A 25,031-nucleotide genomic window follows, 5' to 3' on the forward strand; every position below is an offset into this window, starting at 1 on the left:
TAGGTGTGCTTGAAATAGACAGTAGTTAAAAAATGTAGAGAATCCAGTTGGTGAAAATTGTCTTGTCTGTATATGATATATATTGTATTGTGTGTGCTATTCCTTAGGTTTCCTGACAGGTTCAGCATTGTCCTTTACATTATAATAATCTTTTGCTGCTCTTGCCCTTTCCTTGTGGATTGTTTCTAACATACTTTAAATGCAGTTAAAAATATACTGATTTCAGTGGTATAAATATTTTTGAAAAAGTTGAGTGCACTGGGGTTGGAGGGAGTATGAGAGTTGTGTTCTTGAAAGGTTCCATTCCATGTTAGTTTTCACCATGAAAAGTTCAATTTGTCTGACTCAGGTTCCACTAACGTGAGGTTTTTCATGGACCCCAAATTGCAGGAGAGGTTTTGCTGGATATATGTATAGCTTAGTTTCTGATTCTTCTGTGGCATGAAATGGTTAGGCAACAATAATCATTGATATTATAGTGATGATATCCTATTTTTTAAAACTCATATATTAATTGTATGTCCTCATTTGCACAGCTACGGGAAGAAGTAAGAAGAAGGGGAAGCAGATGCGAGAGGTAGTTACCCTATTTCAAATTCCTTCTGTAAGATACTGTGTAAGTCATTGGGGGGTGGGTGTAAGTTGGCTGGAGTAATGTTGCAAGATTACATAATATATTTACTCACAGACTAACCATTACTGGTAATTCCTCTAGCCTAACACCACTAACAATGGTATCAGTTGAAGCCTGGTGAACAGTTATATAGAACCATAAAATAGCACAGTATTATAAATTGAAAATGCAAATTTTCTGTTTTTCATTGGTAAGTTTTGTCCATAGATAGGCTGCAGTGGCATCTGAAGAGATTTATCATTGGGACAATTCATATTTAAGTCTTGACTAAGGTAATGGATGGGATTGCATTAAATAATACCTACAGGCTTGAATATCAAATGCAACACTCCACCATACTTTCTAAATGCATGTATTTGCATCTTCATAACTAGCATCCCAACTCAGTTTACAATGACAGTTTGAAATAGGAAGAGGAGATCCAGAGCAGGATTTTGAGCATTATGAAGTATATATTTCATATTTCATACACAATGAAGTGCTTAACATTGAAAGGAGCCTAATTGTTTTTGTGATTGTAAAAAGAAGGTTGCTTGTGCAATTTATCTCATAAGAGGGGAGAAGATGGTGTGGAGTTTGATATGACTGATATACTAGGCAAAATTAAGAGGAGTATGTCACGTAATGGGCAAAGGGAGTGCATACGGTTAAGGATTCAAGATGGAAAAGCTGAGAAGTTAGATAATAGCAGATGAAGATGAGTGACATAGAGAGTTTAGGTCATTTAACTGGAGGTAGATGGGTGTGAAAAATTGTGGATTAACTACAAGGAATGTTTAATTAAAAATTAGAAAGTTGTGGATGGTATTGAAAGGATGTTGACTAAGGAGCAGTGTGGTTGGATGTGGGGGTTGAAAGTGCAGTGGAAGATTGAAAAGAAAAGTGATTGGAGGGATGCAAGAATGGAGGTCTAATGAAAGGAAGAGGAATATATTGAGAGGGTTAGGCATGTTGAGAGAATGGAGGATGACAGATTGACTAGGAGAGTGCATTTGAGTGAGATGGAAGGGGAAAGGAGGGGGATACTGAGAATGAGATTGTGGATGGGTTGGAGGGGTATATTAAAGAGGGTGGGATGAGTTGGGAATATGGGCAGTTTGATGATGGACAGATTGATATTGAGGTGATTTGTTGATTTGTCTGTGGCACCTTCTGAGATGAAGGTATCTGGCTACAGCTGGAAAGAAGGCTCTTTTAAGTTTGTCATTCATAAATACTATACTTTTTAGCTAAAAATCCTTATCGTCTGGCAGCGCTGCATCATTTATGAGCCCATTTACTGCTTCAGAACTCCTCTTTCCAGTGCTTTCACTCACACTTCCCTTTGATATTTCTTTCATATAAACACTTGCCCAGTTTCATTCCAACATTTTGCATGGAATTTTGAGGAACCTTTGATTGCCAAGTATTTTCTTCAGCAGAATATAATCTTTGAGGATGGGGAGAAAGTACACTACCCATGTACTCTGTTCATATAATGATTACAGTCCTAATAGGAAGAGGGACAAGAGTGGGTAATTTCTTTCTCCCTTGTCCTCAGTGTCAGTTATTACATATGCCAAGGTGGTTATGTTTTTGGCTTGTTATGTTTGTCTCAGTCTGTCTCTGTGTAACATAATGGAAAACTATTAAATTTTATTTCACAAAATTTGGAATTTTGATTGAGGACCATCAGAGGAATGCCTAAGTACATATTGGGTGAATGGGAGAAATGTGATGGTCAGAAGGAAGGATGATACTGCCTTGGTGGAGGTATATGTCCATCCTATCAGTGTGCTTTTTCCATAATAAGTTTAGTTTGACATTTTGGCTGTACGGATTTTTTTTTCTGGGCACTGTGTACTGTTGAATAAGGATTTTTATATTTTAGACATTATTATTATTATTATTTTTTTAAATTCTCAGCCCTGCTGTATACTGTATTTATTTCTCAAAGCTGCATAACAAGCTCAGTGTCTTAGTGGTAATTAAGAAGTATAGCCTAAATGGATGTTTGGGTTTGCCGAAATGAAAACCTAGTAGTTTACTGGAAAAAAAAGAAGAAAAAGAAAATGTTGTATTGTTAACTAAATATACACTTAATATTAGCTGTACTGAAGATATGCATGTTGTGTGGAAGGTGGATTACCATAAAGAGCATGCAGAAAGGGTTTATGTAACAACTCCTAACGTTTAATCCAGTAAGAGGGCATACAGTAGATAGATTTCCTTATCTATAAAGTCTGCCAGAAGAAATGTTTGAAGTGTACTTTATCGAAATGAGTATTTTGACTTGTAAGCTTTCAAGTGTCATCTCACTTTGTGTATTTGTATTTGAGGGCATACTGTACTGGTATTTTTTTGGCTGACTGTATAGAGTATAGCCTGAAGGTGTGTACATTTTGACTGACTGTATAGACTAGATGTGTAAGTGGCACTTAAGAAGTAAGTGGTGTAAGTAAGAACCTAAACCTAAACTTGAGCTTGATTGCTTCACAGGCTCAAGCCAGTAGCTGTGGAGGACTGCGGGGAAGGACGGCAGGTAGCCCCACACTTCACACTAACTCCCCTCGTGCCAGGACTCCCCAGGGCCACCACCAACACAACCTTTACAGTTCTAAGTAAGTGGGGTTCATCTATCGGTATTATAGACAGTGACTTTTTACAGTCTAGATCTGATGTATATAAGAGTTAACATGTGAAAATACTCAATATGTGGTTGAATGATTACCATCTGCTGTCTCTCGTTTGATCCCCTTCTTTAGGTCAGAGTTCAGGATTATAAATGGGTCAGTGTTGTCGCATGATAACGGTGTTTTGAAGGAGAGAATTTCCACTGTTAAGATGGAAAGTATTTTTTATGCATTTTAACATCCAGTTTTATAAAATAATTTCTATTAGATGACACACCTCCAAAATTCACCCTATAATTCCTCCTGCCCAGAAATGTTTAAAATAATGAAGCAGTTCTGGCAAATATAATTTCAGTAAGCCACCTGTTAAAGATATAGTAAAACTACTGTAATTTACTTGAAAGCCTTGCCATTTACTGTATATTTGAATAATAAGATGTGCCAAGCTGTAATAAATGTGTTTTATTACAATAATACCCAGTTTAATTTTAAAAGTCATACCTCATTATCATAGTGAGTACTTTGTGTATAAGTTAGACATTTCTTTGTTTTGCCCTATTTTTTTTTTTTTTTTCTAATGGACTTTACACAAAAGTTTCATTAGATACTAGCCAGTACTTTTTTTTTCCTTGTTACTTACCAGTACAGAATTATAGATTATTATCATTATATATATATATATATATATATATATATATATATATATATATATTAATATATATATGGATGAGGTGATGCGAGAAGTAAAAACGCGAGTAGTGGAGAGATAGATGGTTTGGTAATGAGTGGTGATGGCTGGAATATCTCACATTTGTTGTATGTTGATGATTGATAGACTAGTGCAGAGTTTTGTTGATGTCTGTGAGCGTCGTGCTTTGAGGGTAAATGTGGAAAAGAGTAAAGTGATGGTAACTGAGAGAGAAGGTGACTCTCGGTGTGATGTTAAAGTGAATGGAGAGAGACTGGCATTGGTGAGGGAGTTCAGATACCTGGGTACAGTGATAGAAAAGAGAGGAAGATATGCAAAAAAAGTGGAATGTAGAGTGACACAAGGAAGGAAAGTAGCTTGTGCTATGAAGACTTTGTTAAGAAACAGGCTTGAGTGTTGCAGCTGCACAAGGCTTACATGAGGGAGTGTTAGTGCCAACTTTAACATGGATGTGAGACTGGTGTGGCATGAAAATGAAAAGTCAGGAGTGAGAACAATGGAGATGGGAGTGCTGAGGAATGTATGTGGAGTACAGAGTGGATAGGATATGAAATAATGTGATTCGTGAAAGATGCGGAATGAGGAAGTTGGTGGACACCAGAATCGAAGAGAGTGTACTAAGATGGTATGGTCATGTGGAGAGAATGGATAACAATAGGGTGATGAAAAAGGTATATCTGAGTGATTTTGAAGGAGAGAGGAGATGAGGTAGGCCTAGGAGAAGGTGGAGGGATATGGTGGATGAGTGTTTGAGGAAGAGAGGTATGGAAGTCGGTGAGGCTAGGGGACTGACGAGAGATCGAGCTGGCTGGATGAATGTTGTGAGAAGACGTGCATGATCAGGGATTTGGCACCCCTTTTTAGTGTAATAGTGTCTCGATTGACTATCGGATACGTTTATGTGAAGCTTCAGAATGTGGTGAATATTTTTGGCATATCAGATAGAGCCAGGATTCTAGGGGCTTGAATGATGAGTGAATGGAAGCATGGCCCATTGGATTGGGCAAACCTGGGCTGTCTGGACATCGCTACTCCTCACCCTGCCCTAGAGTGGGAAAGGAGGTCTGGATGATGATGATGATGGTGATGAAAATTTTTTTTTTTTTTTTTTTTTATAACATGACAGTACAACATCTAGTTCAGCCACATCCCACACAGTGTTGCCACACTTCATGGTAACAACACACATTGTCCCATGAAATTTTTCTGTCACCTTGAATAAAGAGTGATGTTAGTCATTTTTGTAAGTCTACGTCAACCATATAAAGTGAACCAAGCATAATAAGGTGTGTGAATTTTGAAAACTGTGAGAAAAGACCTGTCTTGGTATTTATCTATGCCCATTGCAACTGAAGCCATTTCTTTCACTCTTTCTTAGTCACCAAGGCACCTGATAGGAATTTTTGCAAGCCATAGCATTCGTCATTGTTAATGCAGAAGGATGTGAAGTTATTATATTGGCTGTTGCTGTATCTGAATTGAGGAAAGAGGTACTTGCATCATACTTAACTCACCAAGGACAAAAAAGCTACCACCTGTTGTTTTTGTGTAAACCGACACATGTCAGGTGTGGGAATAAGAGTTAAAGGAACCAGTTTTGGTTCACTGAAGTTTTAGTTAGTACTTTGATCTCCATTTTTTTTTTTATATATTATGTAAGATGATCTCCAATTTTGTATGTATGTGTAGTGCATTAAGTCTCTATCCATACCTTTTCTCACCCAGTGAGTTTATGATACAATCTAAAAACATAAACAGTCTTTTGATTTATTGTCACAGTTATAACTGTTACAATCAGTCAGACCTTTATTCCCACCTAAAGATGGAGTGAGCTAGGATCCAGAAAGGAGAGTGAGAGAGCTATCTACAGCATGCCTAGTGAACTGGGCTACACAGTCATTTAATCATGTGCACATTTTTCAAATATAATCTTTTTATAATAATTTTTCAGTCTGTGCATTACACCTGCCAGACAGTCATTATGTTTGCCGTCATGTTATAAAAAGGAGCGTTGAACTCTTGCATTGTTCTTCTCAGTGCACAGTAAACTTCATTCAGCCAATGTGATCCTTTGCAAGTCTTTTTCTTCATCAAGTCAACTTGCTTTTTTATACACAAATTTACAGTATCTATCAGTCTTATCAGCCTACTGTAACTTTTTCCACCTTCATATTCACTCACATTCGAGTATGTCCATTTTACCACCCTATCTTCTGTGTATCCATTCACTCCATATGACCATATAACTAAACACATACACTTTTCTGCTGTGCAATTAAGAGGCTTCCATACTCCATACAAATTTCTTAGCCTCCCTACCCTACACTCACACTGACACACCTCCATCCACTTCAGCAGTTCCATTCCCAGTGCTCTTAGTCCTTTATAACTTTTCATAATCATGTGATACCAAAGCTCAGATGTTAATGTGGAAAGGGATGCCATCATGTGGTGGCACTGATATAACCTAGCTATTCCTCTGCCTGGTTATACAAACATCCCTCTGCTCCCTCTCAATCTCCTGAAAGGAGGGTGGTGAGTTGCCGGAGGAGGGGCAGCATCAGCCTGCGGTCCACCAGGTTCACATTCAGCTGAGCCTGGGGTTGCAACCACTACTACTGCTGCTGATGTTACTAACGCAGCTTGATGCAATGCCCTTGGAGCCTCCATATTCAGACCTGTTTCATATCGATATCTCACTGTGCCATGTAGCTATTTTCTGTGAACCACTCAGCTATCCACTTCCTTTGCACTTTTATCTCTTTCTGCTTCAAAATACTTAAACCTATTTAGCAATTTGTCTCTCTCCATTTATCAGTACATGACACTGAGTCACTTTTTCACTCAGAAACTGTCACTGTACTTATATCTACGTTTTCTTTCAATTCATACTGCATACTGACATTTTCAAAACCCTGAACCAGTCTGTAAAGATCTTGTTCATTGATAATAAGTAACACAGCATCATTTGCAGACAGTGGATTTGAGGTACTCTGTTCATCTTCTTTGATCACCCAACCATCGTTTTACAATGCCAAACATAATCCTTGTTATGGTGGAGCCCATTACAATGGTTGTGGTGGACAAAATTTGTCCCCCCTCCCCCCAAAAAAAAGAAAATAATCATCCATCCATCCATCCATCCATCATCCAATCCTATGTTGCCCCATGAGGAGCGTATGAGCCCGGGGCTAGGCAAGTTGGTCCTGACATTTAAAATGAGAGTGAATAATAATAATGGGAAAAAAGCAGTATTAAAAATTTCTTGACAAATTTTGTCCAATGATAGACACATCATGCTTTCTATCTATCTATAGCCAGACGCCATAATCCCATAAGAGGTGGCTGTGACTTTGAGTTAGTTGTTTTATAGAGAGGGACACTAACCCTCCACCAACCCACTTGTTGACATGTAGGGAACACTTATGGGTTGGTTATATGGTTACCACCCAGCATTGTAAATGGTTTCCTGGCTTACAGGAAACCATTAGGCTTGTCAGTCAGTGTAGAGCCACCTGAGGTGGATTGAAGAGTAATGTAGTGACACTAAGGATGGGATAAATAGGGAGAGGAGGGCAGACAGAAAAAGAACAATAAAGTTGGAGGAAGAGGTAGGCAGCACTATGTCATGTGAGTGGTTGATGGTCGCCACAACCTACTCCATGTATTGTGTTTTGTTGCAGTTTATAATATGCCTTCTCAGTTTTATTTTTTTAACCTACATTAAACGCTAAAATTTATTATATTTTGTCGATTTTCACTTTGTGAGCACATACGGTCACTTAAATTTGCACTTGAAAATTTAACATTCGCGGGTTGGAATGGTAGACTTCTGCTGCACCAGGTGGTGTTCATTTGATAGCAGCCTTTTTTACAATGACATCAAGCCATTACTGGCAGTGTTGCTGAGGCATGTGCGTCGGTATTCCTCCCCCCTTCCCATGCATTTCGACGGTCTTTTTCCATCCTAGATATGGCCAGTGTAAACCTTACAGGAGGTTGTGTGGGGATGAGAGATAGTAGAACTAGGGGGACCCATCTGAGGACCTGGGACCATCAGTTGAAGAAAAAGAATAAAAAGAGGGAGTACAGAGTTGGAAAGAGGTGTAAGAAGTATAGTATACTTTAGCCGACAAAACGGAGATTGTGGAATACTGTACCTGGATCAGGACATGAAGACGTGAAATTTGACAACCACCTGGAGCTCCCAAGACATTGAAGAAGAAGCAGAAGCGGCAGATAAAACAGCAAATGGTAGTTGAAAAGAAGTGTTTTGGGACTGATGGAACACTGAGTGCAGATATGAGAGTTCAGAAGTTATCACAGAGTTTTGTGTTAGTAAGTGGCTAAGTAGGCATATGAAAGAGAGTGTAAGTGTGTCCAGACCTCATTTGCATGAGCAGACTAAATGATTTTATGATGAGATATGCAAGAAGAGTATTTTACTTCTACCCCTAATTACAAGGCTTTTGTTGGCTGTTTTCCCAGTTTATAAAATCAGAGTAAAGTCAAGTGAGCACATTATTTTGGAGAGATTGCATTGAGTGACAGTGCTGAAGCTAAATCGTGTCCAGGAAGTGCACAGCATACATTGATTTACAAGGAGAGGTGCCAGTTGATAAAAAAGAAAGGGGAAAGGGGTATCAGTGGAGACATCAACACAGAGCCACATTTCTTGAGAATGGCATGAGATACCACATCAGAACCATTTGCCTTAATTGGTTTGAAGTCAGAAAGGACAAATTATGCCCAAGCAAGAAATTTAAGAATCAGGTATGAGAGTCCAGACTGGGGAGAAGATGGAGCAACAGCACCAGAATCAATCAGAGATGATTTAGAAGGAAAATGTTGAACAGTGAATTCAGCTTTACAAGAAGAGATGGCAACAGACCCATCCAGTTGAAAGGAAGACATTGAGGTTCAGTTGTTGGTAAAGCTGAATGCAAAGTGTTTGAAGAAACAAGTTAGATAGACCCATCCAGTTGGAAGGAAGAAGTTGAGGTTAAGTTGATGGAAAAGCTAATTGCAAAATGTCCAAATAACACGTTAGAGTACTGGAAGACTTTGCACTGTGAATGGACAGACTTGTGTTTGATAAGTTGTGGATCAGATTTGGCACAGTTCCAGGGAGAAATTTTAAGTCATTTATTTGGGAGTAAGTTGTTCATGGTAGCTTATGAAAGTCTCCTCCTTTTCTGTGGCTGTCATTATCCCTTTGACTGCCACAGGCAGCTGTGGTTGACAAAAGAAGAAAATACTTTCTGAGTGCCTCAGTTGAGCCCAGTCCATTTAGTTTTATTCATTTTTTATCCTCCAAAGTTTTTTATGTGTATGTGGTGTGTAAAGTTACTTTTGCAACAAACATGCCCTAACTAACAACCATGCCCTTATTATTGTATGTTTATCCCATTGAGGTACATTTGAATGTAATGTAAGCAGTTCTGATATATTTGTATGTATTTAAGCCTTGTTTAACCCTTTAATCGCGGGCTTGATTTGCTTTTTCTTGTGTCACCCGCAGGCATATTTGGCTCCGACAGACTCTCTAAAAATATTTGCCAAAAATCAGTTCTTAGTCCTAGAATATTAAAATCACATATGCTTATGGCACATACCTTCAGCTTTCTCCTGGGGTGTTTGTTGAGCCTTCGTCGAGGACCGTAGGACTTGTGGAGACCTCTGAAGTTGGGTAACGAAGTCTCCACTTTACGTTTCCCGACAACCCGTAATATGATTACCACAGCCTGATATTATCACTAGAAACACTATTCTATGATTCTCAAATAGTTTGGAATCCATATTCCAAAAAAAAAAAACACTGTGAAAGCAATGAAAATTACAAGGGCGTATGACCTTCCCACTTGCGCTAGTTCGCCGCTGGTGTTGTCATTTATTATTCATAAAAACACTCACAGTTTATATTTCTATTACTATATAACACTCATATATATCTACAGTCTGTATCCATAAGTTTCCTTCAGTAATAGTAGTTTATTGTCACTGTAGGCATTCAATTTCTTTCAGTAAAATACGTAGCATTCACTTTCTCATCCTGTATACTAGCATTGAGAGTGAATGTCACTTTCACCTTCACTCTCATAACTCATAGTATTCATACATGCTAGAGTGAAACTTTCACTTTCATTACTCGTAGTATATATACTCGCATTCTTATAATACTGCTCATTTTCATTTCTGTTTACGTTCTCTATTTTATTTACATTACAGTATTTACATTTCTATTTTATTTACACTGTGTTATGCACTGTCACTTGAAGTAACTTATAAAACATTTTCCACTGTTCACTTATATTTACATTCATTGCTTTACTTGCTGTTTACACATCCACACGAGGTTTGGTAGGGGGTAAAGGTCACAGGGCCCTTTGCATGGGGGTAAAAAGTGGCTGAAGTTAGCAGGAGCAAACAGATGTACTTTCTCCTTGGAATATGACAGTGAACTGATAGGGGTGGGCCGGGGTGGCCTACCTAGGGAAATGCATTACTGCCAATGTCAGCCTCTTGACAGCTGCTAATATATAGCAGTGAAATGATTGGCAGGAAATCTAGACAATACATTATAAATTAGGTAGTTCCAGGTGAATGTAAATATCACTTAGGCTTCTCCCTTCCCTCCTTATATATATTTTTAGTACGAAAATAGATTATACGGCATATTTCAAGGGGAAATAAACAGCGAAAATTAGCGAACGAGTGCTCGTGAGGTGTTGTCAGGTGATAATTAGCCAATTCCAGGTGTATGGCACTCTCACTTACCTTATTTCTATTTGGTATATATTATTTGGTATAAGAATAGGGCATAGAGCTTAATTCAATGGATGAAATCAGTGGAAAATTCCAGGGAAGATTTACGTAGCGTAGCATGGCCGGGCAGGTGAGAGGAGAGGGTAATGGAGGGAAGGTAGGGAGGGGAGTCAAGAACGGGGAGAAATGGCTAAATTGTCAACAATGGATGGGAGTACAGATGAGATTAGGAATGCTGACTAGTGTTGGACATTGGCAGTACTGATAGATGATACAAGCTACCACTTGAAAGCCCGGGGGAATTCAAAATAACACAGAATCGCAAAAGTGATGCCCTGCGGTATGATCCCTTGCTCCCAAGTGTCACGAAAGTGATGCTCCGCGGTTAAGGGGTTAATAGTAAAGCACTGTTGTTTCATATAAGTCTTAGAAAAAAAAAAATGTAAAAATGGACTTTTCACACCCTTATTACATAAATAAAACCTATAAAAATGTCATGAAAAGATTTTTTTTTTTTCTTTGATGAAAAAGATCTGAACATATTGAGAAAGATGTCTGGCTTGACCATGGCAGCCAAAGGGTTAGCACAATTATGATTTAGCCAAGGCTTGTTTGGTATTAGAGGGTTGGAAAATGGAATGCGTGCTTGTGTCTGAAAATATGGCTCATCTGTATACAGTAATATCTTTTAGCCAGTCGGATTGCAGCATGGAAAGAATCATCACTGGGAGAATGAGGTCGTATTTTCTGAGGACTCAGCAATTTGGAGCATTGCAGTGCTGCAGTTGTTTCATCTTAGCCGGAACTGAGGTTTTAGTGAAGCTATGGAGCAAGCAAAGTGAGATAATGTTGTGACTAAAATAGAGGAGCCCTGTGGAGAAAGAATGTGGACAAAGTAATGTGTAAGATTAGTTGTGAAAAAGTACTTGGTTGTTTGATATGGAATCTAAACTGCAAGAGTTGAAGCTATGGAGCAAGCAAAGTGAGATAATGTTGTGACTAAAATAGAGGAGCCCTGTGGAGAAAGAATGTGGACAAAGTAATGTGTAAGATTAGTTGTGAAAAAGTACTTGGTTGTTTGATATGGAATCTAAACTGCAAGAGTTGAAATGTTAAGAAAAATAGAAATCTGCTTACCTAACCCACCAGTAAAAATATGAGTAATTTTACTATATACCAGTTACATATACTGTAGATGAATATACAGTGTTGTGGTTATAGACTGTACAATTGTTACATTGTGTATATTGTAATATGAACTGTAAGCCATCACACATGGCTTCTTTTAAGAGTTAGTAGTCACAGTTTAGTACTGAATATGTGGTACATCAATAAAACTAGTCTTAGCAGAAAGACTGAAGTATACTAGTACATTACAGTACTTGTTTTTGAATTTTCTTTTAAATTGAAGAATGTCTTTGTGGTTAATATGATATTTAGCCTGTCGCTTAAGGCTCCTTACAGTAATTAGTTACTATATCTTGTATTACTGAGAATTTTAGTAATGAGTATGTAATGTTACATACATCTGCACAATCATCCTCTTCTCCATGCCACATTTTGTCTCATTTGGTGCATTCACATCATGTCCCTCCCTAAAGACAAAGAATTTCCTCTCACAGATGGAAGCTTATCTATCCGTCAGTCTGTCTATAGCAAGGTGCCGTAATTCTGGAACGTATGGCCATGAATGAATCACCCTATCCTCCACCATCAGGTTGCTCTCTTCATCCCATTGTTCTCATTCATATACCTCTCTACTTCATCCTTTTGTCTCATCCTCAATCTACCTCTTGCCTTCTTTCCTTCCACCTCATTCGCAAACACTTTCTTTGTCAATCTCTCTTTCTCCATTCATTTTGCTTAGCTAAACCATCTCAGGAGAGAGGTATCCTTCTCCTCACTTAATGATGTGTTGCATAAGCAATTCCAATTTTTTTTTCCCCCTTTTCTGGTTACCAATATCCAGTTTTCTACTTTTGTGAAACTTAGAGAGGCAGTAGTAGGTATATGACTGAGCTGTAAAGTGAAAATAAGGAAGTGATACAGTATGTGCATGAAATAGCAGCATTGTTAGGGATAAATGTGAGGCCAGTGAAAATAAGGAAGTAATAAAGTATGTGCTTAAAACAGCAGCTTTGTTAGGGATAAATGTGAGTGCTGGTTGACTAACGTCTTCATGTAACATTACTTGATGTGTACTATATTGCCCAAAGTGTGTCTTCACTGTTTCACAATATATTTTCATCTACAGTGGTTTTTAGTGGCAGTGTGTGTGATGCCTCAGGTTGTAATGATCTGTACATTGGGCTGGCTCTGGAACCTTCATATTCCCATTGAACCGGGTTGGTAATGTGTTAGCTTAATAATAAATTGTTTGACATGATTTTCTGCGGCATAACCCCATCATAAAGTGAGGGATATCTATACTTCTAACATTTTCAGCAAATCTACATCAACACCATCATGCTCCTAAACTCCCTTATTTGTCAGTGACTTCATTTATATCCACACTCTCCTCTGAGATAAGTAACTTCCACTCGTCTCACTTCTACTTGTGTCACTTTAGCTGAGTCAGAGTTTTCCAGTTAACATTAGTATGGTGTGGGAGGTGAGAGTTCCCATTACCCACTTATTTGATGTGCTGCCTGCTTCTTCCCTCACGTTTATCATTCTTTGTCTTCGCTCTTCTCTTCCCACTTCTCTTTCATTCCTGTTACTTTTTATTAATCTTCTTTCCACTTTAGGTGGTTCTACACTGAGAGACGAGCCTAGTGGCTTCTTGTAACCCAGGAAACCATTTACAACACTGGGTGGTAACCATATAGCCAAAAAATGGGGGGGGAGTGGAACCTACTATTGTGCCCTTGTTAACTAGGTTGAGAAATGTAAATATGGTGTTCATCCAGGAATTAAACCACAATTTTCCCTGTGCCTCTGTATGGGGAGGTGCATTTGATCATATGGGAATATCAATTCATTGCATGAGTTGGCCCTGCAGAGGTTGTTGCTTGCTTACGGTGAGTTGGCCCTGCAGAGGTTGTTGCTTGCTTACGGTGAGTTGGCCCTGCAGAGGTTGTTGCTTGCTTACGGTTGATGGATCTGCTCGGCCAGACACGAATTGATCAGTAACATTAATAACCACAGAGACGCAGACATTGAACGTTTCTATTTTAATCGAACATCCAGATGAAAGACTTACTTCGTTCATGCTCCACTCATACCTCTTTCTTTGTACCCTCATACATACTATTAATAGCATTCCATATATTTCCTACATCTTTCACAGTCTTTGTTTGTTTGCTCTGTCATATACTTCTTGATATCCAAGAAAGTAGCCTGTAGTTTTCTCAGCTATAATCACTTTTCTGTGGATGAATTTATATACCTGTATATCTTAAGGTGACTCAGCTCAAAAGGTCTTGTCACTCAGGAGTGAGGCTAACACTTAGCATTATTTTTGGCTCAGATTCTTTTACTCAGGGAAATCTTTGTCCCTCAGTTGGTTAAGCCTGTCTTGATAAGCCCAGTAGAAGAGTGGTGATGCATTAATGCTAATGGCTAATGCTGGACAAGTCTGTAGCTATTGCATAGGAAAGTATGTACCTCTGAAGTTGTTCACCACATTTGCTTTATAGGATCTGCAGAAGGGTAATTTTCATAAGGTACCATCTCAGGTTTACTTCTAAATGTCATGGACATTAAGTACTCCTGAGTATTGTGGACTTCTAGTTTCTGCCTAGAATAATCCTGTCTCCCTGACATGCCAGGTGAAGGTACAGAATCTCTTTACTTTGCCCAAAACTAATGGTCTTGTCAGTTGTCTCTCCTCTCTCTTTTTGACATACAGCTATAAATTTCACAACAAACTTACAAATTCGTCTTTGCCTCATCCTCTTCACTCTTTACTGATGAAGCTGAACTCTTTGCTCTCACTTTTCATCTGTAATCCTTTAATGTGATAAAGATTTTTTTTTTCTGGTTGTGTTTTGGTATCAGATAGCTAGAGTAGCCTACCAGACATTACTCTTTCAGGCTATAGTCCCTGTATGTTACCTGATATCTCAAGATGGTGCAAATATATCAGGGGTTTATAAAGGAAAGGAAGAGTAATATAGCATAAAGTGTTGCTATAGCAAATATAGTAAGCTATTGACTGTAGCCTTGCTGGCAGAGTGTATACAAAGCACTCGTAATAACCTCTCATAAAATTTGATAGAAATAATGTGTTGATCACTTTTCTAAATTTATGGTGTGCCTAGTTTTTGATAAGTACGTAATAAATACACTGATAACCCATTGTTGTTTTTCTGATCCATATTTCGTATGTGTAAGTAAAAACGATTCATTACCTTCTGAGATGAGATGATTTTTTTTTTTTTTTTAAATTGTGTGTGTGTGTGTGTGTGTGTGTGTGTGTGTGTGTGTGTGTGTCTGACTGGGCAAAGGCTTGAGGGCCTATCCCAAGGCCCAGTAGTCCACCTCCACATGTCTCCACTTCGGTACTTAACACCCATTGTCCATACTGAATACATGCAAGGGCTGTCCTATACAGGACTGGTGTACTGGTATTAGCGGGGGTATTTTTACATGTCGGCAGGTCTTCTGATGGATCAGTAAAGTCTGCTTTTTATGAAATTCAAATCCTTAAACTGTTCCCTGCCCTAGCCAGGATTTGATCCCGGGTCCTTTAGCACTGCAGCAAATGGTTTGAGGAAAGTCAAACACTGATTTTTCTTTGGAGCACACATTATATCACTTAAACTTGCTTACATCTTTAATCATTGTAAGTTTTTCATTTCACCAGTCATTTCATCACAGTTTCCATTATAATACTATTAATGCTTTTGACTCAGATTTCTTTTCTTGCCCTTCTGTATTTGCTATTGAATGCTTCCAGTAAAATACCACATGTGTTCATGGTTATGTTTGAGGTGAATACCGGAATCTGAGGGCTTGAATGATGCTGGAGTAATTGTTTGCCATGTGTTACCAGGCATGCTTCTGACAGTTCACCCAATTTTGAACTTTCCTTGTCTTGTGGAGCTTTCTTCACCCCATTGTTTGTTGGGTTAAGATGTCTGGATGATGATAATGATGATGATGATGAAAAAGATGAATGCTTCCATGATTCTTTTAAAGAGTTAATAACTGTTGTCCCTAAGGTACTTTCATTACATTTCTTTTTTGTGAGTGACCAAGTATTGGATTGTCATAGTTTTGCTGAACTGTGTCCGACTAAGAAGTACTGCATAGATTACCTGTTGGTGTAACTCAGCTTACTTCACATTTTCCTTAGTGGTATATTATAGGCGCAAGGAAAGTAGCGTCTATGAGTATCATCAATACTGTTGCACCATCCTGTGCACACATCAAGTAGGTACAATAAAAAAAACTCGAAAAGGAAATTAATCTAAATGAAGTTGGTTACACATTCATTTATGGCTTATTTATGCATTCAAATTTTACAGCATCATCCCACAGGGTGGGCCATTTGTAACAGAAGCACATTTACAAACATTTTAAAGTTATAGTCAAAACATCAGTTTTGAGATTGCTTTCAGTACCTCATAACTCCATTTTTCAATTAATCCTCCCATAGAAAAATTAAGTTATTTAAGTATATAACTTCTCTAGGATGATCAGCTGGTGCAAAGTTGGAAAATCAAGGCCAGCTTTTAAAAATACTATAGCTCCCATAGCTGCAAACAGTAGGATTTACCCCTATGTGGAATGCACCTCTTAAGTGTACAGGAATTTTCTACATACAATTCTTTCTACATACAATTCTTTCAACAGAATGTCATCCTAGGCAGCTCGCCACATTATCTTTCCCCTTTTCACAGTTTCTCTCTCTCTCTCTCTTTCACTTTTGCCAGTGGTGCATTCTCCCTTTTTCCACAAGACTTGGGAACATAACTTCTATTTTCCCATAGGATACATAGTAGTTTAACGTGATCCTTGCCAAACACAACATTCAGGAACATATCTAGTGTGTTGGAGGAGGGTCCATTGTATTTTTAAGTATTATACCCATCTTTATGGGTAATTATGTTTAAATATGGGATTCTGAGTTTGAAATTTGCGGAGGTTGAAAGAGAAGTGGAAGAAAGAAAAGAAGTGGGTGTGTGTTGGATGCAAGAAATCAAGTTTTGATGGAAGGATGAGGTACAGTATTGAAGATAAGAAGTGTGTAAAGGGGTTAGTAATAAAAAAGAAAGTGGTATAGAGGTATCAGACTGAGGAAAAAAAATGTTTAAGCTACAATAAGGGACTACTTCGGAAAGCAGTGCAGAAATGTTGGAATGAGTATAAGCAAAAAAGTGTTAAAATATAGGAGATGAGAGTGAGAAACTATTTGCAACTGGAAGGAAAATAAGTAGATGGAAAGAAAATTTTGAAAGACAGATGTTTGGAAGTTATGAGAGCTTAGTGATGGTAAACATAATTGGTTTTGGTAGTGTAGGTAGGTAGTAAGAATCTGGTGTCAGAGAATTTGACAGTGGAAACTGTGTAGAGAATTTGATAGTAGAAAGTGTGTCGAATGTAATAAATAGGTTAAAGAGAAGGAAGGCACAAAGTATTGATAATGTATATGCAGAAATGATTAAAAGTAGCAGGGAGGATGGTGTGAAACATATGTTGGAAATATGCTAGGAAGCTTGGATGAGTGGAGTTCCCTCATTGAAATGGAGGAAGGCTGTGATTGTAAGTTTATACAGAATTTAAAAGTAATTGAAAGGAACACAGTACATATTATGTTACTGTGTGGTAAGTTTGCTGAGTGTTGTAACAAAAGTTGAGAATAGTTTTAAAGAATGGAAGGAACATACTTGTACCATACAGTACTTTTTGATAAGTGTTGTACTGTGTTATTTTTAGGAGTGGTAGATGTGTGGATTAAATATTTATGGTATGACTGGATAGTGGAGAAAACATGTGTGAAGGAATACCTGTCTATGTTATTTATGACATTTGTAGATCTGAAAAAAGCTTAAGGTGGATTGAAAAAGATTATGAAAGGTTTACCTACCTGTGGTGTGGATGGCAGACTGTTGAATCATGTAAAGATTTTGTGATGGATGAAACTGTTCATGGATGATAGCCATTTGAGCGAACCGTTCAGTAACAGTATTGGAATGGAACGAGTGTGGAATGTCCAAAATGCTGTTCATTATATACGGGGATTGGGTCATGAAAAAAATTGGAACTCAGGTTGTGCAAATAGGAGTGGGGCTGGTGATAAATGAATATCGGTTTAATGTTCCAAATATAATGTACTGGTACAGTATGCTTATGCCTATGATGCTGTATTGCTTATAAATGTGAATAAGATCTTTGTAGACTGGTTCAGAAGCAGTGAATATTAGCAGACAGCATAGTTTGATAGTAAATGCAGACAATAATGTGTTGGTGGTTGGTGATAGAAAAGTTGATGATATGATATGTTGGGGAATGGAGAGGGAGAGAGAGAGTGATATAGATGAATTGGTAAATGCATTGGCAGTAAGGTAAAAGAAAGAAGTTTTGTTTGGCCCCGTGAAACCTGGCCATGAACCTCAAAAATGGCAGAGGTTACCATATTGTTATCTGGATTCAGCTACCTTTAAATTTATCTGGATCCAGCACCTTTAAATATTCTACTTTGCAGTGTATCTAATCTTTATTGCCTGTTTTTAATGCTGGTTGGTAGCATTAAGTTATTTATGATTATTTTCTCTTCCAGAACTTACTCCCACAGAGGAACGAACAACACTAATTTTAGAAATTCGCATAGTCCTGCACAAGATGGATTCCAATCATTCCCTGTAAGATTTTAAAACTTTTTTGTTTATTGATTATGTTTTATTAATAATTTTCATTTGCTATTTCAGTTTGTCCATTGCATCTCTCTCTCTCTGCATACAGTAAAACCTTCATAAGTCGGAACTCTTTTAGTTGGGCATACACTTAAGTTGGCATGGCATATGATATTCGTTGATGAAAATAATTTAAAATTTTCAAAAAAATTGTCTTAAAATCCCCCACAAAATTCCCTTAAGACGTAAAATGTTGTGCAATGGAAACCCAATCTCTGCATGGTGCACTAGGTTCATCATGTTTTAGCTCATGAGGGCCCATCATCTGCCTCCTGCCTCCCAGGGCACTTCCTGTCTCAGTCTAGCATCTGCCACCACCCACGTCGGTGCTCTCTCGCACCCGCTCCAGTAGTGAATCTGTGTTCCACACTTTTATTCATTACCAGCATGGCTTCCAAGGCTCTCAAGGCTCCTTCAGGCAGGAAGGAGGTTGAAGTTGAAGACCCTGAGCATTCAAGAAAAGCTTTAAGTGTTAAAAAGGATTGATGCTGGTGCCTCTATGCATTCCGTATATGCGGAGTTTAACTTGAAGCTGAGCCCATCCCATGACATAAAGAAAAATCAGGAGGCCTCACACTCTCCACAAGTCGGAATTTCAGTGAAGTCAGAATGGCCTCAGCTGCTATTATTCCGACTTAATAAGGTTTTACCACACACACACACACACACACACACACACACACACACACACACAGGTATATAATTTTCATTTTTGAAGGCTACATCATGCTTGCATGAGTCGGCCTTGGTCACCTAATGGCGGCTCTCCATGCTGTTCGATTTCTGGCAGCGTCCCTGTTTGGTACCTTAACTCTGAGGCCACACACAATGACTTCGTCCCAGGTCTTTTTCGGTCTACTTCTTTCTACCCTACCCCCAACATTAACACTTCTCATTTTCTACCCCCAGTTATCATCCTCCATCCTCTCCACACGCCCAAACCATCTCAATCTACTTCTCCTTATCACCACACCAGTACACTCCAGTTCCATCCTACCTCTCAACTCTTCAATCATAAACCCATCCCCCACAGGCCTTGCATGCAGGGATGCACTGCACATCCACCTAATCATTGTCATTTCTGTACGTTTGAGCCTGTGAATATCCTCTTCCTTTACCGCCGAGGACTGACTACCGTACAGCATTACACTCCTAACATATGCCACATAAAAAGATCCCTTAGCACAGAGGGAGAGCCCGCTCAATGTCAGGTGAGGCAACAGCTCCCTGAACTTTTTCTGTATGTATACAGTATATATATATATATATATCCATCCATCCATCCATCCATCATCTAATCCTGCATTGTCCCATGAGGAACGTAGGAGCCCGGGGCTAGGCAGTTGGTCCCGACATTTAAGATGAGATGTATTACACACACGCATAGTATATACCAGTATATATACAGTATACATACTCTTCTATTGTACATTCTCTGCATGTATAGCTCTGACATCTTTGTTTTATATAGGAAAAAAGGACTTTCTTTTCCATCTGTGTAAGCCAACTTTTAGTTTCTCACCTTTATGAAGTAAGTTGATAATAAGGATATTTTGCATCATCTTCAAACCACATGTTTGAAGAAGCTTATGATGATTGTACATTAAGTCATTTTTAATGCCTGTTGTAGTCTGATATCTAAAACAGGATATTTGTTTTCAGTGGTAGAAGGATTAAGAAAAGAAGGCAAAAGTTAATTAAAATTCAGTATAGCCACCAAAGTAATCTGTCTGTATCATTGATGTATATAGTGTCATGTATGGGCAATCATCTCTGATGGTATTGTTTGTACAAAATCACATTTAAGTTCATTTGTTGCTTAGTCAAAAAATAAATAGAGTTCAGTATGGGACGAGAAGGTAGGTGAGTTACATAGAGAAGAGTAGGTTGAATAGTTTGGAATGATTGAGGTTGGTGGGGCAGTGTGACATTAGTACACCCTGTGTTGATGGGCAGTGCATTGTTGGTGGTTGGAATGAGGTATCATGATGAAATTACATTCAGGAGCCAGAAAAAGGGTGTGGTATGTGAAAAGGAGTAAGTAGGCCATGTTGGAATGGAGGTGTATGGCAAGGAAGTGCAGGGACCAGCATTATGTCCTGCATTTCATATTTTTCATTCATCCTTGAGTGTATTCCCTCTTTTATTCTTTTGTTTGCATCATGTTGCTATCACAAGAATAAATTTCAATTAACACCCTCTATCACCTCTGCCATCAGAGAACTGTCAGCAGACTTGTGATTATGATAGCACAAAGACCACAGGTGCAGACCACCTTTAAGAAACAAAAGTACTCCACATCAGGCATCACATGAGCATGAGAGTCACACAGTTAATCATTTCACTACTGGGTCCTTTCCCATTCCTGGAAGTATATGCTGGACTGTCCCCCGCCAAAAAGAAAGAAACAATGAAGAACTTGTATTGACACTATACTCAACTGAATGCCTGGAAAACATCACTCTTCCACCACCCAGCAGTACACAAACACTTGTAAGTTGTTCAAAACCTTCAGCCACACAGCAACCTCCATGAACCCCCACCAGACAAGAAAAGTTACTCTGCCTTCACTGTAATGCTACACCCTCACACCACAACACACATCAAGCACCTCAGTCTCACAACACAAGCTGTCAGTATAACATAGCTCCTCCTTTATTTGAGGCAATTGAGGATTAGATGATGATGATGATAAGATCTCTAGGTCTGGGTAGGCATGAAAGCAAAACAAACACAGTAATAACTCACAGATGTTTTTTCTTGGTACCCATCATCTGTTTATTTTGTGCTGTGCTGTCATCAAGTGACTGACCAAATGGTGTCTTCTAGTCCAGGAAACCAGTTGCTGTGTTTGTTGGTAACCATATTACCAGATGGATGCTTGGTGGTCTAGTGGGATAATGTGCCTCAGCTAGGTGTAGTCCATAGTGGTTTATGTCTGTAGAACGATTGGGATTTATTGCTCACATAATACCACACGGGAAAGGAACTGATCACTTGCTGTACTTTTTTGGACTGAGTAGTTTAGTCCCACGTCCTTGCACTCCTGCTGGGGTAATAAAGGATTTGATGATAAAAGAGATGCGTTGATAATGTGATCACATAGAGTAGGTATGACTAGGGTTGTTAAAGGTACTGTATATAAAGTAAGTGAGAGGATGAGAGAGAGAGAATGATGTGTGGTTATTATATGTATTTGCTGATGATAATAAATGTGTTTGTTTTTTCTAATTTTAGAATGTTTGTTTAAAAGAAAAAAATTTATATATTAGTATATTTTTAAATTCTTTTGCCTTATATTTCAGCCTGTAGTTAATGCAGAAATGACTGTGGATGGAATTTGGGCGGTGAGGTCCAGTGCTTGCCAGGGCCCTCTACCTCACACCTCCGTCTCGGTACATAATCAGATGGCCAGTGCTCCAAGACCTTACTGCCCTTCTATCCCACCCCCACCACCAATGGTCAGTGGAAATAACTTACTGACCTTTGGTCCCTTCTTCCTTGCATAAAGAAACTTGTATTTACTATTTTATTATTGCACTGTCCAGACAGTTTATTCATCTTATGATAGATTTTTTTTTTTCGTGAGTTAACTTTTACCTGGTCGTGGTGTAGTGGTATGCTGCCTGGCTCTCACCTGAGAGTCCTGGGTTCGATTCCCGGCATGTTGGTAATTTCTCAGATGATTTTTCCTGTGTAAAATACAGGTTTCTCTCTTCTCTTCGATAGATTTTTTGTTTTTATAATTGACCAGGCCCCTACTATCCATTTTATATGGGTTAATTAGGGTATTAATTCTCATAGTTATTTTTTTTTTCTCCCTCTCTTCACCTACAGTCCCTCCTCTCCTACATTTTAGTGGTAAAACATCAGCTAATGGGTGGTAGATACTCTACACACACATGGCTGATTGTATAATTAATTTTGGTTGTCCCATTGTGACATGTTATCCAATTTCTGTATTTTATTCTTGTTACTGCCAGATTATTTTATTCAACTGAAGGTAACTGCTGGGCCTGAGACGGAAATACATTTTTTTTTTTTTTATATATTCTAGGGGGGGGGGGGGAGAGAGAGAGAGAGAGAGAGAGAGAGAGAGAGAGTCCTACTTACTACATACTAGGATGAATGTATTATACAGGATATATTAGTTCGTCATCTGGTTTTAATACAGTAATATGCACACTTTTATGAGGTTTTAGATACTAGAATAATCGTAGATTCACTCATGAATCCCATTGTGCTGTAGTGAAGTATTGTTTGGCAGTGGTTGCTTAGTGTTAACACATCCTTATTGCTTTCAGCTTCATTATTTTTGTGGTTTTCCACCCCTTTCCTTTATCCTCAATAGCCTGAGTCTGATGCTGGCTTTTGATCATCATAGCTTGGCAAAAGTAGTATGACATAAAGAGCATTTCACTTGACATTTCATTATATTCTTTTTACTCTTCTCTGGCTAGGGTAAGGGGTGGTTGGAGGAAGTTCAGAGTGTCATTGCCTCTCCTAACGTTAAGAGGGCTCACCCTGCATGCTAAAGAATCCTTGTAAGCGGCATGTGTTGGGAGTGTGATGCTGGATGGTAGTGAGACATGGTCAGTAAAGGAAGAGGATATCTGTAGGCTCAGATGTACAGAAATGGCAATGATTAGATGGATGTTTAGTATATCCTTGAATTTGAACTTAGGGAAGGAGCTAGGATTGTGATTGAAGAGTTGAGGGAAAGGATGGAACGTGAATAACTTGAAGGTGTTGACATTGTGATGAGGAGGCGTAGAGTAAAATGGTTTGGGTATGTTGAGAGGAAGAAGGATAACAGTTGGGTGTGAGAGGTGTGAATGTTGAGCGTAAGGTTGTGAGAGGTGGACCAAAAAAGACCCGGGATAGGCCATAGTGTATGACCTCAGGGATAAGGGACTGAATTGGGAGGCTGCCAGAGATTGAGCAGCATGGAGAGCCACCATTAGGTGACCAAGGCTGATGCATGCAAGCGTGTTGGAGCCTTTATAAACGATACAATACGATATGAAGCATTTCTTCGCATCAAAGTGAGTAATGTGAACAAAATATCTCCCCGAGTTCCTCACTGTACAAAACTTCATTATCCAGGATGAGTCATTGTATTGTATTTTAGATTACAGTATTGTTTTACTGATGTATAGGAATACTGGTACAAACTGATGTTTGACCCCGGATGGGTTAAATTTTACATTTTTTCTTCCATTATAACTCAAGTTCAGGATGATAAAGAACTTTGATCAGAACTGCTGTTATCGTATTTTCCCTCTTACAATATCCCAGGGTGAGGATGGTAGCCGGTTGCATCTGCATGAAGTGAGCCAGATGCGGGAAGTGACCTTAGAGGCTTTGCAGCAAGTCATGAGTGCAGGTGGCCAGCAGGAGGTCAGGGTCATAGGACAGAGGGTAGGGATGCCACTAAATCATCAGCATCACTAGCTCTCCTATTTTTCCTTCTATTTCATTACATTTTTTGTCATATTTTCCAAACATCCAAGAATGGTATGGCACATCAACAAAACTGGTAAATAACATAATTGTTATATGAAATTCCTAATACTGTTTGTACAGTAAATGTTGGGCAGCAGTTAAAAATTATTGCTCTCAGTCGTAACTGGGTTCCCTGGCCAGTTATTGTGCAGTACCAACCTTGTAATATATCACAGTAAGTAAATAGTATGATCTTGTTTACTAAGCACAGTACAGTACAGTACAGTAGTACATTATAGCATCATAGTATGTTGGTTGTCTACATATCTTAGCCACCCATAGTATGAGGGTTCCTTACATTAACTGCCAGTACACTTCTTGGATATATTAGATAGAATTCATTTTGTCATATATGCTCTGAGTCATTAGACGTCAAGAAGAGTTCACTCCCTTGGAGCTTTAATGAGGAGGTGTGGAGTAGTACCCTATAAAATTTGTTAACTCCTTGTAGTGTGGTGTGCTTCCTCCACTTGATCATAATGGTCTTATGGTTGACAGTAAAATCTCCAAATGGCCTAGCCATCTTTAAGTTAATCTTGATAGGTTGGACTGTTTATGGGTGGGCATGCTTTCCTCAGTTGAATAAAATAGTTTGTCAGTAGCCAGAATAAAATTCCAAATTGTTCCTGCCATTCTAAATGGGTTATGTTAGGTATTACTAATGGAATCCTCTGTTTAATATCATTTACAGGGTATCAACATCCATGCCTCAATGTACATGATTTGACAAACTTTGATTATGCTGGAATATTGGGTAGAGAAGGCTTAATTAGAATTGCCTGTGTTGCTGCCCATTCTTATGCTTTTAAGTCCTGGAGAGGTCTGCAAACCATAATAAATGCTTTTTATAGCCGCCAGAGTAAAAGAAACTAAACATCATCCACTGCAGGAGTTAATGGAGACTATTTAACTCTTTCAGTGTAAATGGTCTCTCTCTTAAAATGATT

The 25,031-nt window shown here is 38.6% G+C and overlaps 1 protein-coding gene across 1 annotated transcript in view; it reads left to right on the forward strand.

Annotated features, from left to right (window-relative positions):
* LOC145406171 (uncharacterized) overlaps positions 1 to 25,031 on the forward strand; it is a 56,215-nt gene that overhangs the window by 15,181 nt on the left and 16,003 nt on the right. The window contains exons 11-15 of the mRNA XM_080277369.1: positions 537 to 616; positions 3,113 to 3,234; positions 18,447 to 18,528; positions 21,885 to 22,040; positions 23,878 to 24,000. Of these exons, the coding sequence (XP_080133495.1) occupies positions 537 to 616; positions 3,113 to 3,234; positions 18,447 to 18,528; positions 21,885 to 22,040; positions 23,878 to 24,000 (563 nt within the window). The remainder of the gene's footprint in view (positions 1 to 536; positions 617 to 3,112; positions 3,235 to 18,446; positions 18,529 to 21,884; positions 22,041 to 23,877; positions 24,001 to 25,031) is intronic.

Source organism: Coenobita brevimanus, chromosome 69 (assembly GCF_032717465.1).
Source record: "Coenobita brevimanus isolate Jiangsu-jjx chromosome 69, ASM3271746v2, whole genome shotgun sequence".
In the NCBI taxonomy this organism is placed as follows: domain Eukaryota; kingdom Metazoa; phylum Arthropoda; class Malacostraca; order Decapoda; family Coenobitidae; genus Coenobita; species Coenobita brevimanus.